This window comes from Diabrotica virgifera, chromosome 8, assembly GCF_917563875.1.
Source record: "Diabrotica virgifera virgifera chromosome 8, PGI_DIABVI_V3a".
In the NCBI taxonomy this organism is placed as follows: Eukaryota; Metazoa; Arthropoda; class Insecta; order Coleoptera; family Chrysomelidae; genus Diabrotica; species Diabrotica virgifera.
This window is the reverse complement of record NC_065450.1, coordinates 117,142,636-117,163,397: the sequence shown is the minus strand read 5'-3', so window position 1 is coordinate 117,163,397 and position 20,762 is coordinate 117,142,636. Positions and strand designations below refer to the sequence as shown.

The 20,762-nt window shown below is 33.7% G+C and overlaps 2 protein-coding genes across 3 annotated transcripts in view; one reads left to right on the top strand and one right to left on the bottom strand.

Annotated features, from left to right (window-relative positions):
• Nucleotides 1-7,237, top strand: part of LOC114336053 (innexin inx3) — a 60,103-nt gene extending 52,866 nt beyond the window's left edge. Inside the window, exons 5-6 of the mRNA XM_028286365.1 lie at nt 4,263-4,658; nt 6,640-7,237. Of these exons, the coding sequence (XP_028142166.1) occupies nt 4,263-4,658; nt 6,640-6,828 (585 nt within the window). The 3' untranslated portion in view covers nt 6,829-7,237. The remainder of the gene's footprint in view (nt 1-4,262; nt 4,659-6,639) is intronic.
• LOC114336054 (dedicator of cytokinesis protein 3) overlaps nt 1-20,762 on the bottom strand; it is a 403,673-nt gene that overhangs the window by 270,253 nt on the left and 112,658 nt on the right. The window lies entirely within an intron of this gene.

Sequence of the window (20,762 nt, the reverse complement as noted above, 5' to 3'; positions counted from 1 at the left end):
TTATGGGCTAATCCGGCCCGTTCTCACATGTGACTTTCATGCCTGTCATGTGATGTCACCGACATGTCATGTATAACTTTTTATTTATAACTTTTACAACTTGATAACACATGACAACAACAACAACGACAACTATAAACTTCAAATACAACTGTCACATAAACTGTCAACTCTCTATGTTTATACAGCCATGAACGCGCTAATAACGGACAAAATAACGCAAAAGATGGAAAACATAATACATTGTGAAATAAAAAGAGGTGAACCCTCTAGAGGTGGAAATTATCGATATAAACGTATAAATTAACATTACATTACGTAGTTTCCCTACTTTATGACATCTTTGACAGGCGTATTTTGTAAAACTCTCTTTTCTAGTGACAGTTGTCGTACTCCTCCGATTTGACTAAAGGTGGGAAACTATGTAATGTGATGTTAATTTATACTGATTGATAATTTCCACCTCTACTAGTTTCATCTCTTTTTACTTCACAATGTATTATGTTTTCTATCTTTTGCGTGATTTTGCCGGTTATTAGCGCGCTCATTACTGTATACATTTTCTGCATTCTAAACGTCCCTAAACATTTCTAGGTTATTCAATGACATCTCGAATATTCTCCTACTTCACTTAACACTTCTTTCTCCTAACACTTCTTTTTACTTCAAGGGATTTTTTCTATGTAGGATCAATCTGTGTACTTCTCGACATAAAAGTGAGTGAAGGGTTCAGGACTGTATTAGCTCAATGTGACGGTGTGTCTACTACCGTGGCGGTAACTGTATGTAGTGTAGTTTTGGATTATTTGTGGAAAACAAATATGGATGTTGTGGTTATTGTGCATTTTAAACATATCATTTGACTCAAAGTTATCTAAATTTTCGGTATTTGTAAGCATTATAATACAGCAGCGCTACAGAGTAAAAAATATGTACTGAAATTTGACAATTGAATTTTCAAAATAAAATGTAAATTAAAACAATACAAAACAAATGCTGGGAAGAAATAAGCAGTGCCATTATATGTTTGTCCTGATACATGCGACATTATCACTTAGGTAAAAAAATGTAAGACATACATTCACTGGTCAGTTTCATTTTCTCTAATCAATATTGAAGATCATACATTATTACTTTTCATCAGACGATCATATACTTAAATTTGATATATCACATATATTTCTAGTGCTACTATACATACTATAATAATATAGAGTAGTAGTGCGGTCATGCTTACAAGATGTGGAAAAATATGAACTTTTACATCTCACTATTCAGGGAAAGACCGAAATAAGCATAAAAACATAAGCGTATTGCCGAAAAATCCAAGACAATCGTACGGAAAATCGGTTAGACCATTATTTAGAGCCGCTGTCAAAAGTCACGATAGCGAATATGTTAGCCGACATATTCTATCGATCTATAACGGTAATGGAACTAGAAGAAAAAAAGTTCGTCCGCTTGTATGCCATGGAACGCTAAAAAACAATATACAGTGCTAGTCAAAAGTCCGTTCTCCCCCCCTCTCGTATCTTTTAAATGGTTTTACTTATAATAGTGAAATTTGGAGGGAGGAAAGAAACGGACGTAGGCTTCTCAGCTAGTCGTAATATGTGACGTAATATTGACAGATGACGTTACAGCGCCACTACGACCGATAATTTTAAATGGGACCTTATGACAAGTGATACTTCGCTTGAAAGGTACTGAAAATGCCTATTCAATCATACTAATTTTATTTGAGTTTAAGCTCATTTTGATGAATAAATTAAATAATACTAACATTGTATTGTTAGTTGTCAAAAAGTTGACGTTTTTCAATTCTCTAATAATAAATGTTTTTAGTTACCTTTTTTGACAAATAATCAGAGGCGAACGTTTGAATATTTATCTATTAATTAAATGCGAAACTACAATTTTAATATACCGATTCAATCATACTAATTTCTTTTTGAGTTTAGCTGATTTTGATGAAGAAATTAAATAAATACTAAAATTCTAGTTTAAAATAATTATTAATAAAAATTCTATAAGTCCGCCTCTCGTTATTTGTCAAAAAAGTTGACGTTGACGTAAAACAATTAGAGAATTGAAAAACGTAAACTTTTTGACAAATAACCAGAGACGGACGTTTGACTATTTATTAATTAAATGCGAGACCACAATTTTAGTGTTTATTTAATTTTTTCAACAAAATAATCCTAAACTCAAATAAAATTAATATGAATGAATAGGTATTTTCAATACCTTTCAAACGAGGTATCACTTGCCATATGGTTCCATTTAAAATTATCGGTCACAGTGGCGCGGTAACGTCTTCTGTCACTATTACGTCACCCGTTATGACTAGTTGAGAAGCCTGCGTCCGTTTCTTTCCTCCCTCCAAATTTCACTATTATAAGTAAAACCATTCAAAAGATACGACGCACGGGGGAAACGGACTTTTGACTAGCACTGTATATTATTATTAATATTTTGTGGACATATCGAAGAATGCTGAGAATCTCCTAGACAGACAGAGTAACCAATGAAGAAGTACTAAGAAGAATATAGAACAGCAGGGAGATACTGGATTCCATCAAAATAAGAAAACTGCAATACTTGGGTCATATAACACGTGGTGACAGATATGAACTCATACATTTAATAATGCAGGGAAAGATTCAAGGAAAGCGCAGCATAGGTAGAACAAAAATGTACTGGCTGAGAAATCTCAGAGAATGGTTTGGATGCAGCTCAACTGAACTGTTTCGGGCTGTAGAGTCAAAAGTTAGAATAGCAATGATGATTGCCAACCTTCGTCGCGGAGATGGCACGTAAAGAAGAAGAAGAATAATTTATTACACAACACTTCATTAACATTCTTATTAAGTCTTTTTTTAATACCACTGAGAATGGCATATTTAGCTGATCCCTGATCTGGATACCTACTAATTATTCGACCATCATCTAGATTCAATTTGTACAGTTCGTTATTATTGTTCTCCCTTCGGATTTCTTCGACGAATAAGACTAATACCCACTGAAACATCCGGTGAGCTAAAGTGAGGAATGAAAATGTTTATTGATTTTTAAAAGGACATTAGGAAGTTGTTTGAATAAGGTTGAATTTTATTCCCTAAATTATAATTTGTGTAACACGATTAAATTATGAAATTGCGTCAATCCATATAATACACCCTTTTTGGGGCGAGGCACGTTATTTTGGGAAAACAGTATTTTAGATAATTAACACAGCCTATATCATATTTTATATTCAGTACATACATCATTTATATTTTAGATAGTACATTACAATCGTAAAATTGTAGTTTCTCACTTTTAAAACAGCCGAGAAATATATTATCCTCTGTACAATATAAATATACGGAATTGAGCATGCTTATAGAGAAATACATAGCGAGAGAGAGAAATAGAGGCAGAGAAAGAGAGAGAAATAGAGGCAGAGAAAGAGAGAGAAATAGAGGCAGAGAAAGAGAGAGAAATAGAGGCAGAGAAAGAGAGAGAGATAGAGAGAAAGAGAAAGAGAGAGAGAGCGAGAGAGAGAGAGAGAGATAGAGAGAAAGATAAATAGCTAGAGAGAGTCAGCGAGTGAGAGTGAGCGCGAGGGCAAGTGAAAGGGAGTGCAAGAAAGTGAACGCGCGAGAGAAAGAGCGCACTAAAGAGAGAGAGAGAAAGAGAGTGCGTGACAGAGCGAGCTCACCAGAGAGAGAGCCGTGACAGAGCGAGCAAGAGAGAGAAAGAGAGAGGGCGAGCGACAAAGTGAAATGTTGTGAAAGAAAGAGATGGCGGAGAGAAAGAGAAAGCGATCGAGCGAGAGAAAGATTTAAAGGGAGAGCGAGTGAGAGAAATTTAATCTTAATTATTCATCAAAGAAAGAAATAGTTGGCAGGAAATTGTTGCATGAAATGTTACTTATTTCTTACTAAAATAATAGTTGTTCTGAGGCTATTTCCTTGTGGCATTTTTATGATTAACTGTTTAGATGGGAAACGTTAATAAAATTATTTTTTCAATTTAATTGTGGCTTATTTCCCATCTAAATAGTTAATCATAAAATAATAGTATAATTATAAAATTATACACGTAAAATTATAGTATTATTTTACACGCCATTAAAATTACTCCCCTTTCTCCTCAAATTCCGTAATGATCCACGAACTTCGAAATGAATCGCTGACAACTATTTCGTTTTCTGACTAAAAATATCACAATAAAAATTTATTTACACATTTTTAATTATTTATGTACACTCTTTTTAGATGGTAAACATATTCATGACTGACAAATTCCTCGGTGGAGCGTTCCTAACCTACGGCACTGACGTAGTTTCCTTTTCGAACATGAATCAAGAAAATCGCACGGATCCCATGGTAGCCATCTTTCCAAGGGTAACAAAATGTACATTCCACAAATTCGGTCCTTCAGGATCAATTCAGAAGCATGACGCCCTCTGCGTGTTAGCCTTGAACATTCTCAACGAGAAGATTTACATTTTCCTATGGTTCTGGTTTATTATTTTAGCTATACTGTCCGGTTTGGCTATTGTGTATTCGGCAGCTGTTGTATTACTACCTAGTACAAGAGAAACGATTTTGAAGAGGAGATTCAGATTCAAGGTACCCAATGCTGTTGAGACTATTGTCAGAAAAACACAGGTAACTGTATTATTAGTTTGTGTGTGTGTGTGTGTGCTTGTTTTTGGCTTTTTATGCAAGTCCATCATTATTAGTTTATTACATCTATAAAAATAGTTTTTTAAATCAAAAATGGCAAAAGGTGATAGTTAACGGTATAAAATATGTACTTAGAATTAAAAATCAAGTCAGCAATCGAAACTTTGTGGACCCGAAGAAATAAAAACACATTGACATAATCATTAGCCGTATTGAGTCCACTTCTGAGGCCTCCCTAAATAATTCCATTGCATCCGATCTTGAGCACCCTGAATCCAGTTATACTGGATGCGCTTGATGTCGTCCGTCCACCTTGTTGTAGGACGTCCCCGATTACGATAAGCATCGTGTCTAGGTCTCCATTCTAAAATTTTCTTGGTCCATCTTCCATCTTTGAATCAGACAACATGCACCGACCAGTTCCATTTCAGCCTTGTAATTCTTTTAACTGCGTCCGTAAACCAATGTTTTTGCTATTTTATTGGAAACTTTATCTCTGAGGGATATATTCAACCTTGACCTCTCCTTTGCTCTTTGTGCCATTCTTCTTAACGTGTCCTATCAAGTCCCCTTGACGTTGGCGATTAACATGGCGAAACTGTCTCTGTCTCGAGCTATTCTAAATAGGTGTTCTGCTTTTTTTATTCCTGTCCACTCCCGGATATTCTTCAACCAAGAGGCCTGCTTTCTACCAATTCCTCTGCGTCCTTCGATTTTACCCATCATAATAAGTTGAAGAATATTATACCGGTCTCCCCTTACTACGTGTCCAAAATAGGCCACCTTTTTATAGCCGTGTTCGTGCTGCATGCCCCGAGTATGCCCAGAGGGAGAACGCCTGCGCATTACGTTTTCGGAGGGCAATATTCGACCTTATTGAACGTCCAATTTTGTAATGCGCAGGCGTTCTCCCTCTGGGCATACTCGGGGCATGCAGCGCGAACACGACTTATATTTGATGTTATCAAGCAGCTCGCGGGTAGCATTTGCTTTCTTAAGGACTGCCACATTTGTCAGCATAGCCGTCCATGGTATTTTCAGTATACGTTTGTGCAGCCACATTTCTTTGTGCCACTTATATTTTATTGATTACTTTTCTGGAAAAGGTCAATGTTTCTACTCCGTACGTTAGAACTGAGAGTACACATTGATCAAAGACCTTCCTAATCAAGCACATGGAAGCATCTGATTTAAAAACTTTCTCAGTTTTCCGTAAGCTGCCAGTGATATTCTCCTGCTCAACTGTCGTTTGATTTTCTCTTCCTAATTTAATCTTGTGGTCCAGATATTTATAGATATACACTTGTTCAATTTGCGTGCCATTCCATTAGATGAGATGTTTTTGGCCAGTACAAGGTTGGCCCTGTATTATATTTTGGAAAACTTAATTTTAAGGCCAACTCGTGTACAAGTGCTTTGAAGGTCTTGAAGAAGTTGGCAGGCATAATCTAGCCAATCTGCAATAACGACTATGTCATCTGTAATCCTCAAGTTGTTCAGAAACTTCTCATTTACGTTGACTGCAATATTTTCCCAACTATTGTTTCTCACAGCACTCTGTAAAAAAGCGGTGAATAGTTTAGGAGAGATGGTGCCTCCTTGCCTAATACCATTCCCGAGAATAGATATTAGAAAAATACAGTTTCATAAATATAAAGGAATAAACGTATATAGAAGACTTAATTGATTGCCAACTTTAATAAGAAACAACACAAATAAAAAATAAAGAAATAAATAAAAAGAAAAAGTACCCGACCAACAAAAAGACTTACGGACAGAACAGTTAATACAAAACACCATGGTTAAAATACAACAAAAGTGCAAAAACGAAAGACAAATTCTGGTTTCTGAAAAAATAAAGGATTAATATCGTTTAGCAGTAAACTTTATAATAAGATCCGCAAAGATTTTTATTTAATTAGTCATTATTATCCTCATTTATTAAAATAAAATGTTTTTTTAGGTTGGTGATTTCCTTTTGATTCACTTACTGGGACAAAACACAAACCAATTGGTATTTGGCGAAATTTTGGACGAATTCGTAAGAAGACTGAATTTCGGTAGTAACAGCAACTTACCGTCTGCTCCCAGCACGTTAGAACTGAGTCCAATGTATCCAGAAATAGTTAAGTACAAGGAGACGGAAGCCTAATTCCACAAATGTGATTGACTTCACGAAGAAAGTTGACATTAAGACGTTTCGAATGGGATGTAGACTACGAGCCCATTACTTTTAAGAATTGTTTGTAAGACAACGACATATTTTGTAGTTTAATTCTAGACATATAGTTATTTCTGTAATTTATAAGCTATTTTATATTATTAACTTTAACTCGCCATAATTAAGAGCTGTAGATCTCCAAATTAGTGTATTCTACTTATTATGTGATTATTAAGTAATTGATATAATCTGCTTTTGCAGGCTTTACGAATTTTATTGGGACCAATTTATAATGTATACAAATGTTTACTAGATCAGTATATATGACATATATATTTTTAGATGCAATAGACATATTTTTTGTAGACAAGTGCCTTTTTCAATAAATATTTTTGGTAAATATCAGACATTTCTTACAAAACTTTTGAAGGTATAATTTCAAATATGAACCTAAACCGCAAACAAAGAACATATTGTATGCAATCGAATATATTATTTCCTTATTTGACGAGATATAAGATATCCTTGGTAGATAAGACCTGCGGTACAACAGAAGCGTTAAAACAATTGCAAATATTGAAAAATACAAAACATAAAAACGAGGAAAATAAAGTACAATTCCAATGATAAAACTGTTAGATATGCAACCAATATCACATGGCTTATATTGTAGTTTGGTTTGTAAGTTATACCACCATTGTTATACGTATAATAGTACTAGGATTAGAGCTGGAAGCTTCATTTGAGCACCCCGTATCACCACTTCTAGCAATGTACACAAAAGCATGGGTTAGTGAGTTGTAATTTCAAGGGAAGCATAAGTATTTTCTAGTATTTCTAGGGTGCATAAGTATCCTGAATGTGCTCGCCGTAAGCGCACAAAAAGAAGTATTTTATGAAAACGTAGAAATATATTTTAATTTATTACCAAAACAAGATATAAAACAGAAAAACGGTGACTTTATTGAAAATATTGGAAGGGAAGAAATATATAGACCAATAATAGATAATTCCAGTAAACGTTAAAATAATAACGATAACGGACAAATATTGATCTAGGTTGGCAAACTGTAGAAAGTCTGTCAGTAGAAGTTTAAAGATCTAGCACAAAAATAGCAACAGAGGCACCTGGTTAGCACCAAATGGAAAGTTCTCAAACCAAGTAGACTTCGCCCTCATGCAAAGGGCATGAAAAAATATCAAATTGCCGAAGATAGAAGGGAACGGACGCAGATAGTGACCACTTTTTAGTGATTTTAAAAATGAATCAAAAGTCTGGGAGAAAAGAGAAGAAAACAAGACAGAACCAGATGAAAGTATAAACTAAAACTGAAGAGAAATAATTAAAATATGAAATAGAAAGACGAGGTAAAACAAATATGTAAAGCCGATAGGTGTAAGTTCCTGGATGACAAAATATTGAAAATATAAGCCAATTTCAAAGAAAAGAACAATAAAAATTTCTTTCAAGAAATACAGACTTATAATACAGAATGAAACCCTTTTCATAAAAGATAAACAGGGGATTTGATTTCTGATGCTGACGAGACGTTTGCAGTATTTTGAGGAAGGACGAAGACACAGTGACGGAAAAAGAAATAAAATAAAAAAAAAATGAAATAATTGATGGATTCGAGCGTTACTTGATGGAAGTTCATTTTATCTAACAATAAAACACTGAAAAACGTTTGTTTTCTATACTTCCACAAAATTTATTACAACTATGTGAATACAGCTGTTTCGCCAGAATGCCTATCTCAAGTGATTTAGATTACTATGGGTTTGCCTTTTTATAGTCTTTAACTGAAGAGGTTGAGGAGTGGGGAGCTGTTTGTCTCGAGTTGTTCATTCAGAATTATATCTGTATTTTTCAATTTATTAATTTCCATAGATTCTAATAAAGATTTCTATCTTTATTAGAATCTATGGAAATTAATAAATTGAAAAATACAGATATATGTATTTTTCAATTTATTAATTTCCATAGATTCTAATAAAGATTTCTATCTTTATTAGAATCTATGGAAATTAATAAATTGAAAAATACAGATATAATTCTGAATGACCAACTCGAGACAAACAGCTCCCCACTCCTCAACCTCTTCAGTTAAAGACTTTAAAAAGGCAAACCCATAGTAATCTAAATTACTTGAGAAAGGCACTCTGCCGAAACAGCTGTAGTCACATAGTTGTAATAAATTTTGTGGAAGTATAGAAAACAAACGTTTTTCAGTGTTTTATTGTTAAATGAAATAATTGTAACCTCTCCATCACTAGAAGAAATAAAAAGATAAATTACAAAGAAAATCTGTACATATAAAACTGGAATAAAATAAATAATAAATTACTGACCATGTTTTCTTTCTAAAACAAACAGAGAGGATGTATTATGAACACAATATATCTTCATGCGTGGCATATGACTTTGGATATGCCTATGACAGTATGCATAAAGCAATTGTTGAGAATGCTGGAAACCTGGAAATACCCAGCAAACTAATAAACCTGGTAAAAATAACAAGGAACGTTTGAGATGAAGATCAAGTATGACTGTAAACTTTCAGGCTGTTTCCAACTCTGTTCATTTAATAATGCTGGAATAAGTAATAAGAAAGAGTGGTCTAAATAGCACAGGAACTCATAACAAAGACAAAGAGTTACCAAGTTCCAACCTAAAATAGATGACGAAATCGCAATGTCAGCAAGATCTAGGCACATATTAAAAGAAGTAGGTATATATACTACTTTCAAATTCACTTAAGAAGATGTAAAGCGGAACGTCAACGACCAGAAGTCCAAATATTTGAATATAACACAATATAGATCAAATGAAGCAGAAGCCTTGGTGATGGAAAGCTGGAAATGAAATAAAATTCTAACAAGTTCGAATTTACACTTAGGTAGCTAAGAATAAATGTAAGCAAAAATAGAAGAGAAGACAATGAACTACCGACAAGATGGTAAATAGGAAATAAAAAAGCACGAACATTACATAAGATACCTCAAAATAAATCCCAAGAAAAGCAAAAATACATATTTATAGGATTGCGCTGAAACCAACGGTGCTATATGCATGTGAGACTTTGGCAAGGAAATGAAGCGAACACTAGAAGACCAGCGGGATCTAATAAGTAGAACCCCATTAACTGCAACAAAGTATATGTTAGGAACTAAAGAAAGCAAAGATTACCAACGGTTTGATGATTAGTGTAAGGCGGCAATTGAAGAACGAAATGACGCACCTAAAATATATTTGGACTTCAATCTAAGTAGTAGAGGAATAACTTAATATATCGAAGAGTTAAGAAACACTTTAATAATTCTAAGGGGAGACACAGAAGGCAACCTCTACAGAAGAAAAACAACACTGAGATAATTGCTTTATATGGGGAATCTGCTATAAATTAAGTAGCCAAAACAGCGAGATTAAGATGGGTAGGATCTTCAGGAAGAATGAATAAAAAATGGGTTCCAAAGAAATTCCAAAAAAAATGGCTCGAGGAGATCGAGAAGGACCTAATACAGAAAGATGTCCAAAACAGCCTAGTGAAGGACAAAAAGATAAGAGAATGGAAGGTAATTGAAGGGCTTGGGGGAAAAAGGTAACAAGCCACATAAATCTAAAAAATTAGATTTCCTCTAAAAGATACCTGCAAGTGTGCAACGAAACTGCTGATCAATTATTTCAGCTATTGATAAAGAGATGGCGCCTCTATACGCGAATTTCTTTCTTAACAATTGCCAAAATTCAGAACTTTTTGGTTAGAAAAGGAACATGCCACAGGCGATTTTCAAGATGGATGACTAGAAATTACGCCGAACTAAAAGAAAAGTTGATTTTGAGAGTAGTAGTGGAAGTGAATTCTCTGATTTTGATTCATATGACGATCTGAATGATAAAGATTACAGTGTTACTGTAATATATTGATAAGTTTATTTCTATGCGGCTTATTCCCTTTTTTAGCAAAAGATTTTGTTATTTTTAAGCTTAATATAAAATTTCATATTTTACCTATGTATCGAAATATGTATTGTTGCCTTTACGTACAATACGTCTACATAACGCAGTAATGTTGTGTAACTACGATGTGTACTGCGTTATATCTCCGGCTGCAGATCCCTCGGATCAGAAACAAGATATTTCTAGAGGTTATCTAAGTTTTCCAGAAAATTCAACACCCTCACGCTGGAGAAAAGCTCATTCTAAGAAAAGGACCGGGAGAAAACAAGAAGAAATCTGGGCCATGGGTACAAAACATACCAAGGGACTGAAATGGAACCTATAGCTATTGGAGAACCATGTAAATGCAAACACAAATGTAGAACAAGCCTGGTGGGGAAAGAAGAAGACATTTTTCATGTATTTTGGAATCTGGGGACTCGACAGCAACAAAATAACTACTTATTTGGTAGAATAAAATGCATTCCCAAAAAAAGAAGTTACCCAAAAAAAATCAAACGCCAAACATCTTGTAGAAGTGTATCATTTAAATATTATATAAAGATTAATGCCACCGACAAAGAAGTATGCAAATCTGAATTTTTGGCAGTTCATGGTCTCCAGCAGTCAAAAAAGCGGATATATAATATCTGCTGCCAAATAAAGGAAGGAAAGTCTACTCCAAAAACTGATAAGCGAGGAAAATATACGAACAGAAAAAACAAAATATCTGAAGAGAGAATTCTGTCCATCCATCGACATATTTAAGCAATACCCAAATATTCCGGCCATTACAGCAGGCAAGATAACTCCAACCGCACTTACATCAATCACGATTTGTCCATATCATCTTTATATACAGATTATTATATACCTTGGTGCAATGCCAAACATACTGTCCCAGTGAAAGAAAATTATTACAGAAGAGTTTTTTTCTCGCAATATAATATAGGATTTAAACTGCCAAAAACGGATACATGCCAAACATGCGATTCATACAATGTCTCGCTCGAATCAAATAAAGAAAATGCTGAAGAATGTCAACAAATTAAGTTAAAGTTAGAGTTGCATCAAAGAAGGGCTGAGGCGATGCAACAGGACTTGATAAAAGAGTCTGCACATGCCAAATTAACAGATGAAAAGGAAGTAATTTCATTTGATTTACAACAGGCATTGCCAGTGCCGAATTTGACTGTGGGAAAAGCATTTTATTTGAGAAAGGCATGGATATACAATTTGGGCATCCATAACTGCAACAGAGAGCAGGGGTACATGTTCACTTGGACCGCAAATGTGGCAAAGAGGGGTAGTGATGAAATTGCCAGTGCACTACTGAAATATATCGAAATGTTCCTAACAAATACTGACAATAAAGAGCTTATCATTTACACCGATAACTGTGGGGGTCAAAATAAAAACTGGGCTCTGATGTCAGTATATATGCGACTAGTCAGAGAAAAACAGTTTTTTGCTATCGAACATCGTTTTCTTATAAGTGGGCATACGCGCTTACCCTCAGATCGTGATTTCGCTCTAATTGAGAAGAAAAAGAAATTTACGGCACAAATCTATCATCCCAATCAATGGTGCGACGTTATAAGAAAAGCCCAAAAAAACCAATCCATTTGAAGTTATCAAGATGCAACAAAAAGATTTTATTTCCTTTGACGAGCTGCAAAGGCAAACTAACAAAAACAGACGACAGACGAAAAAGAACCTTTACGTTTTAGTCAAGTTAGATGTTTTAGATTTGAGGCGGATAAACCCAACACAATGCTTGTGAAACACTTTTTAAATGAAGAGTTTAAATCGGTCAATATTGGTTAGCGAGGAGAAAAAGATGGAAATCGAATAAATCTAAATCTTCCTCCAAAATATACCACATATGTACCTCTTAACGAAAATAAGCTAAAAAATTTAAGGGAACTCATGCCTTATATTCTTTTAGTTTATCACGACTTTTACGTTGAGCTGGTCGTTCGACAACAGTCAACAGACCTCGCAGAAGATCCGGAAATGGAGAATTTTGACTTGGACGAGTAAAATAGAAACATAAGAGATAAGAAAATCTTTCAACAATGTTTTTGTAAAAAAGGAGTAAGCCACGTTGCTCAAGAAAAATATTTTTTCTCTTTTAGTTAAGAGTTCCGTTTGTATTTTTTAGTTTGTAAATTGCTTATATTCAGAATAAAGCTTCATTTAAAAAAATATTGTGTTATAATAAAAACTCTGATTTAAGGATTTGATTGAAAGTTTCAAACTAGGTTTTCTCCATTTTCTACTTTTGTGGCTTGTTACCTTTTCCCCCAAGCCCTTCAATTGTCAAATTGTGACCTTAAAAGGCCAGCGTTAGCATTATACATTTATGGGAGAAACGGTGGGACATTCTGCTGCAATAAAAAACTGCTCTCTTTTACTTTTCCTTTGTACTTTTTGATGATAATAAATCATACAGAAATTTGTGTAACAGACTTAGTTCATCTTAGTGGTAAGATTAAAAAGCATGAATGTTTCAAATATCACCTGCACAATCTATTCGCTATATGCGTGACCATTGAAGGGATAGGCAAAACTACCGAAGTGTAAGTACCGGCAAAATATGAAAACATCTTTTTATCAATCTATTCGCATAAAATTTGTTAAAGATGGCTTTAAACAAATTGAATCGGTGAGATCAGAAAGGGCATCACTCATTTGTTGGACATTCCGAGAAAATTGATGAAACGGTTCCGATCAAGCAAAACTTATTTATTGCAACAACAATATCTTTATGGTACATTGTATGGTATATTGTAATTGCAATAAATAAGTTTCGTTTTGCTTGATCGGAACAGTTTTCATCAATTTTCTCGAAATGTCCAACAAATGAGTGATGCCCTTTCTGATCTCACCGATTCAATTGTATATAAGTCGTTATCGTAATAACGCGAACAACAGTTCGTCAATATTGATTGCTGTTAATATTTGTATACTCTAACAATGATAGAACAAAGATAGAACATAGGTTTGACAGATACGCTGATATTTAATATTTGGGTTTTAGGTAAATTTCGTTGTTACATTTGGCGTATACACATTCTCATTTTGAAATAGATTCCTGTATCCCATGTTCATTCGTCGTATTTGATTTGTATTGAGAATTGTTTAGTAGTTTAATATATTTTTCCTTTAAGTTGCAAACTCCAATAATTCCGAAGAAATTTTGAATACGGGAATGCGGGAAGTGATACAGATATTGCAAATGATAATATTGTGATTAACAACCGCATATGAGTTCTTATTAACCAAGTGTAATGCATGCAATATAAATAAAACTCTTATGAAACGGTCGAACTATACAATATACACTGGGGTGCAAAATTAACCGGACACCTTAAAAATGGGTAATTTTTGATGTCTCGAATTTTCTAAACCTGTTGTCCGATTTAAGTGATTTTTCATTATGTTATAGCCTTATTCTTTAACAATATCGCTGTAATAATATTGATGATAAACAGGTAAATTTTCATTGTATACCAGGTGTACCAATGAAACTGTGTTTTTTTCTCAAACTTCGCATCACCATGTGGAATATTCTAGCATTTATAAAATACTCAAATTAAAACCCAACTATAGCCTCATGTTTTCTCAACATTTTGTTTTTTAATTCATTTGCTTATGTTGGACCGTAAAAAAGTTAGGTACTTTAACAATTAGCCATGTTTTTCATCAATACAGGGTGTTTTTCAATAAGTATGGCAAACTTCAAGGGGTAATTCTACATGAAAAAATAATGACAGTTTGTTTTATAAACCTATGTATGTCCGCACATGCTTCGTTTCTGAGATAGAGGGTGTTAAAATTTTTCTTACAAACTAAAGATTTATTTATTGCTTTAAAACCGGTCGAGATATGCAAATTAAATTTGGTAGTTTTTAAGATGTAGTTATTGTACATCTTTTGACATACACTTAGGAATTTAATATTCACCATTGGCGCGCATACGGATAATATGACGGCTCATATTACCCGTATGGGCGCCAATGGTGAATATTAATTTCTTACTTGTCTGTCAAAAATTGTACAATAACTACGTCTTAAAACCCACCAAATTTCATTTGCAATATCTCAACCGGTTTTAAAGCAATAAACAATCTTCAGTTTGTAAGAAAACTTTCAACACCCTCTATCTCAGAAACGAAGCATTTGCGGACATACCGTTCATAAAGCAAACTGTCATTACATTTTCATGCAGAATTACCCCTTAAAGTTTGCCATACGGGTCATATTACCCGTATGCACGCCAATGGTGAATATAAAATTCTTAATTGTATGCCAAAAAATGCGCAATAACTACCTCTTAAAACCTACCAAATTTCATTTGCATATCGCAACCTGTTTTAGAGCATTAAATAAATCGTCAGTTTGTAAGAAAAAATTCAACATCCCGTATCTCGGAAACGAAGCATTTGCGGACATATGTTTATAAAGCAAACGGTCATTATTTTGTCATGCAGAATTACTCCTTAAAGTTTGTCGCACTTATTTAGAAACACCCTGTATTGATGAAGAACGTTGCTAGTTGTTAAAGTAACTAACTTTTTTATTATCCAACGTAAGCGAATGAATTAAAAAGCATAATGTTAAGAAAGCCTAAGGCTACAGTTGAGTTTTAATTTCAATATTTTAAATACGCCAGAATATTCCACTGGGTGTTCCAAACTTTTAGGAAAAAACACACTATCATTGTTACACCCGGTATACAATGAAACTTATCTGTTTAGCAACAATGTTATTACATCGATATTCTTGAAGAATAAAGCTATAAAATATGAAAAAAATCACTAAAATCGGACAACAGGTTTAGGAAATACAAGACATCAAAAATGTCACATTTTTAAGGTGGTGTGTTAATTTTGGTGCTTAGTGTACATGTGAAGATAAGTTATGCATTTATTACATGGTAATTAACATAACTAAAAAGTTCAAAATATTTCCAAAAAATATTTTTACGCCTTTTTCAATGCCGGTATTACCTTTTTAAAAAATTAATATATACAGGGCGAAAGAATTGAAAAAAAAACAACATATTTTTACATAAAAAATCAGGAAAAACACAACTTCTGATGAACCGATTCTTCCGGTTCAGGAGCTCGATCTTATACATCAAAAAAAGAACCCATATCTATATACCAAATTGGGTTGAAGTCGGACTTTTCGTTTAAAAGTTATCGTGCTATTTATTCGTCACATATGTATCGTCACCATTTTGAATGCCCACCATTTTTGTAAAAGGTAAAATCTGAGATGGCCTCATATCTAATTTTGAACCTTTGTACGTGTAGTATACAGTGTGTCAATTTTAAAACTTACAATGGCTATATCTCACGAACAAAAGCTGAAAACGAAAAATGCTTGAAACCGTTTCTAGGATAGTAAGGGGGAACTAAAATGACATGAAAGAGAACTCACCCCCATCAACCCCCTAGGCCCCAGCCATCACAACCAAAAAAGTTTAAATTGCAAACCCCTACTTGTGATACATCATTGAAAAGGCTATAAAAAATGCTATTCAATGGTATAAATAATAATTATACAGGGTCAATCAATAATTGAGAAACTTTGGCATGAAAAATTTAATAAGGTTTTGTTGAATTACAAATTTATTAAAAATGTCAATTAAGTAAATATTTAATGTGAATTCCGTTGTTTGGTAAACAAATATACAGCCTATTTTTAAATTCTGCACGAAATTTAGCAAATGTTCTAGTAATAGGGCGACATGCTTTAGTAATTCTTTCTCGCAATTCCCCAAGTGAAGCAAGTTGAGTTTTATAAACAACTGATTTAGGGCAACCCCATAGAAAAAAGTAATATACTATCATACTATAAAAAGTACTATCCAATGGTATAAATAATAATTATACAGGGTGTTAATATCAGCTGGCTTACTATGAGTTTTGTATTTGTAATGCTATCTCCCGGACTATTATTTTAAATGGTAAGTGTCCGCTCGTACTTTTTTTTGTTAATTAAAACTTAATTTGCCATTGTTGCCTTAAATCAGTTGTTTATAAAACTTAACTTGCGTCACTTAAGAAATTGCGAGAAATAATTACTCAAGCATGTCGCCCTATTACTAGAAAAACATTTGTCAAATTTCGTGCAGAATTTGAAAATAGACTGTATTATTGTTTACAAAACAACGTAACCCACTTTGAACATTTACTTAATTGACATTTTTATCAAATTTGTAGTTCAACAAAACCTCATTAAATTTTTCATTTAAGCCAAAGTTTCACAATTATTGCTTCACCCTGTATAATTATTATTTATACCATTGGATAGCATTTTTTATAGCCTTTTCAATGATGTATCACAAGTAGGGGTTTGCAATTTAAACTTTTTTGGTTGTGGTAGGTGGGGCCTAGGGGGTTGATGGGGATGAGTTCTCTTTCATGTCATTTTAGTTCCCCCTTACTATCCTAGAAACGGTTTCAAGCATTTTTCGTTTTCAGCTTTTGTTCGTGAGATATAGCCATTGTAAGTTTTAAAATTGACACACTGTATGTGGTCCAAATTATATGCTTCTATCATTAAATGCACAATTCTTATAACATTTGCACGAATCTGCCGCACTATGTGCCATAAATTAAATATTATGTTTATATGGGATTAAGTCATAATTGCTTGCAATGAAAATTACATTTTTAGTGCTGTTTGACGTTTCGATTTCCGGAGTGGAAATCGAAACGTCAAACAGCAATTCAAAATTATCATTACAATCAATTGTGGCTTAATCCCATATCCATCCCTAAACATAATATTTAACTAATAATCAAATAGAAATTGCGACAACTAATAAAAGAGATAACGCGACTACGCTGAGAAAATATAACAGAATATTACTTTTATTTGACATGGAAACGGAAGTATTGTATTGTTTATCTTATAATGTAGGATGACATTGTATGTTAAAAACGGGATTATGTATCTCAGAACAATTAGAAGTTACTGAGAAGAATGAAGAATTACGTTTTATTGGGACGAGGCTTTGTTATATAACAATATATTTTATCGATTTTGATTGAATAATATTCCCATTTGAAATAGACTTGGATTTATGATAACTCATAATGAAAACTACAGCGATTTCTCAATATTGTTGTGCAGACGTTGCATGTACCAATTTAAGATTGATTTAAATTAATTAAAAATATTAATAAATCACTTTTTACATAGTTTAATATCAATATCATCAATAATTTAATATCAAAGGGGGTGGTCTATACGGGTTAAATTATTCAGCCAACCAACAACAATGACTTAAAATATAAAAAGACCTGTGTTTAACTTCATTAAAACTTATTCCTATTAAAACCTAAAAAGTACCCCTAAAGTACCACTCAAAAGTAAAATTTAGGGGTAGTTTTCACCCCTAAAAAATAATAAAAATAATAAGCGTATATCGACATAGGCCTATTCCCAAAATTTCATCAAAATCGATGCATTATGATAGAAATAAGAGGTAATATCCTCTTTTTTCTCTCATTGACTGGAGTATTCAGAAACAAGCTAAATATTGTACAGCCGGTTCCTAAAAAAACTGATACGACTCTTAGTAAGATTTGATCATGTTGAGCAGTGTATTTGATTGATCTGACATTATATTTATTATGACAGACAAATAATAAAATAAACAAACAACCGACAACTGATTACATATTATGTTAATTCATAAATTGTACTAATTATTAAGGTCTAAATGTTTATATTATTTTGAATTCCTGTATTTTATAAAGAGTATATAAATGATAGTTTTTACATCAAATAGATCACATAATTATTGTAAACGTGGATTATACAACAAAACAAATTAGTATTAAATTCAGCCCTGTAATTTATTAAAATAAATATAGAAGTTTTCAGGGACTTTCAGCCCACGGTAATAATGTAGTCTTTCATTCTGAGTTTAAATTTTTCAAAAATATTTATTAGTTTTCTCAGGATTCGAAAAAAATGAATAGAATTAAAATACATTGAGAATTTTGACATGCGTCACAATGTTGCCTTAACTCAATGTAAAATTCTAAACTGTTGAATTCCAGCTTCCCTAATTATTTGACATCAAAAGACATTAGAAACTATTTGTAGAGGATTGAAATCTGTATTGAAAACAACTGTTAAAATTGGTCTACGTAATTAAACATAATCCAAAATTTTGTAAAAATGTAATTCATTTCAGTTTTCAGCCCAAACTTAGGCCACACACAATGCAATAATGTTCACATTTTTGAACTGTCAATATTTTTATTTTATCATCTATTGTTTAAAAACAATACAGTTGATAAGATACCCTCAGTTGCGGAGAAAGTATTAATAATAAAGATTAATAATAAAGTCTAATAACCGTGGAACAGAATAAGCTATCTGACAAATTTTAAGATTTGGCAGTGACATTGACAGAATGTAAATATTAAGTATTTATCTTTCAAAATACACTGCTCAATTTTCTACAAAATACGCTTCAAGAGTCGTATCAGTTTTTTTTTGGAACCAGGTGTACCTAATCGTTTGCGTTGAAACGTCTTATTTAAAAGAAGAGAATCTTCATTTAACATATGCCTATTCTTAATATTAATAGGCCACCCTGTAGATAGAATTTCCAGACTTACTTAATTTTTGGTGTCTGGATCCGACTACAGTTTTTTTGCCCAGTATCGGGCTACGTCTACACCCTTTGTATTTGCGCGCCATAAATCATCGAGGGTGCACTGTGATGGGCAAAGGCTGCATACTCTCAGGTGCTCCACGTTATGTATTTCCTCACATTCGCAAGTGCGTCGTTATCTGTGTTTATACCCAATCTAATGAGGTTTTGTTTTACAGGGGCAACACCTGTACCTATGTGGTTGAGTGTCCGCCAGGTTCTCCAGTCCAGGTTCATTCCATTAGGTCGTTCTGGATGTAGGGGGAACAGTTCGGGTGGTCCGACGCTGACATTTCTCATAAACCTTTCCCTTGATTTAAGTCGGCTGGGTCCTGGCGGTTTGTCAAACCCGTATAATTGGTGCCTTTCATCGAAAGTTTGCCTGAACTTCTCCACATATTGTGAGGCGCATCTACGGTCGTCTGGTGATGCGAATCCAGCTGCCCGGTACAGTAGGGGCAGAGGTGTAGGCTTCATACAACCGGTAATTATTCTACATGTTTCATAACGCCGTGGTGACTTGTTCGGCGTGTCTAGATCTACCCCAGACGGGACAAGCATATTCCCCTGTTGAGAAACATATGGCCTCAGCTGTTCACTTTAAGACCTGGGGGTTTGCACCCCACTTGCTCCCTACAAGTCTCCGGAGAAGGTTGTTTCTCGTAGAAACCTTTTGTTTTGTGCTCCGACAGTGGAATTTATACGTTAGTGTCCGGTATAGTATCACTCCAAGATATTTGGGCCTATCAGTATGCTCCACGCGTTGTACCTCCCAAGAAACATTCAGTTTTACATGCGCCAGATAGTTGTTGAGGTGGAATGCACATACTTGGGTTTTAGTAGGGTCAGTGAGGTCGATTTAAATCCGCTCCGCAAAAAACTTCAAATACGGAAGCTTTGCGAGCAGAAAAATCACCAAATTATTTGCAAAGTGTAAATAAGTGAGTTAAGAAATTTACAGTGTAAATTTAAAAAGAATATTGAAAGTAAGATCCATACATTATTAATCTAACCTAGTTTTAATAAAATTATATTTTAACTACTAACAGTAAAATAATTACAGTCATAGTCAAGTTTTTTGGCACTGATAAGAAGTCAAGGTCCTATGGGTGGACTAGCCGAAGCTGCTTTCAGCAGTGGTAATTACTAATAAATTGATTTAATTATAATTAAGGTACTTTGGTATCTATCTATCGAAAAATACAGAGTCGGCTTTCTGAACGAAAACAAGAAGATATTGAAGAATAAGAAGATATTGAAGAATAAGAAGATATCGAAGAATAAGAAGATAAGAAG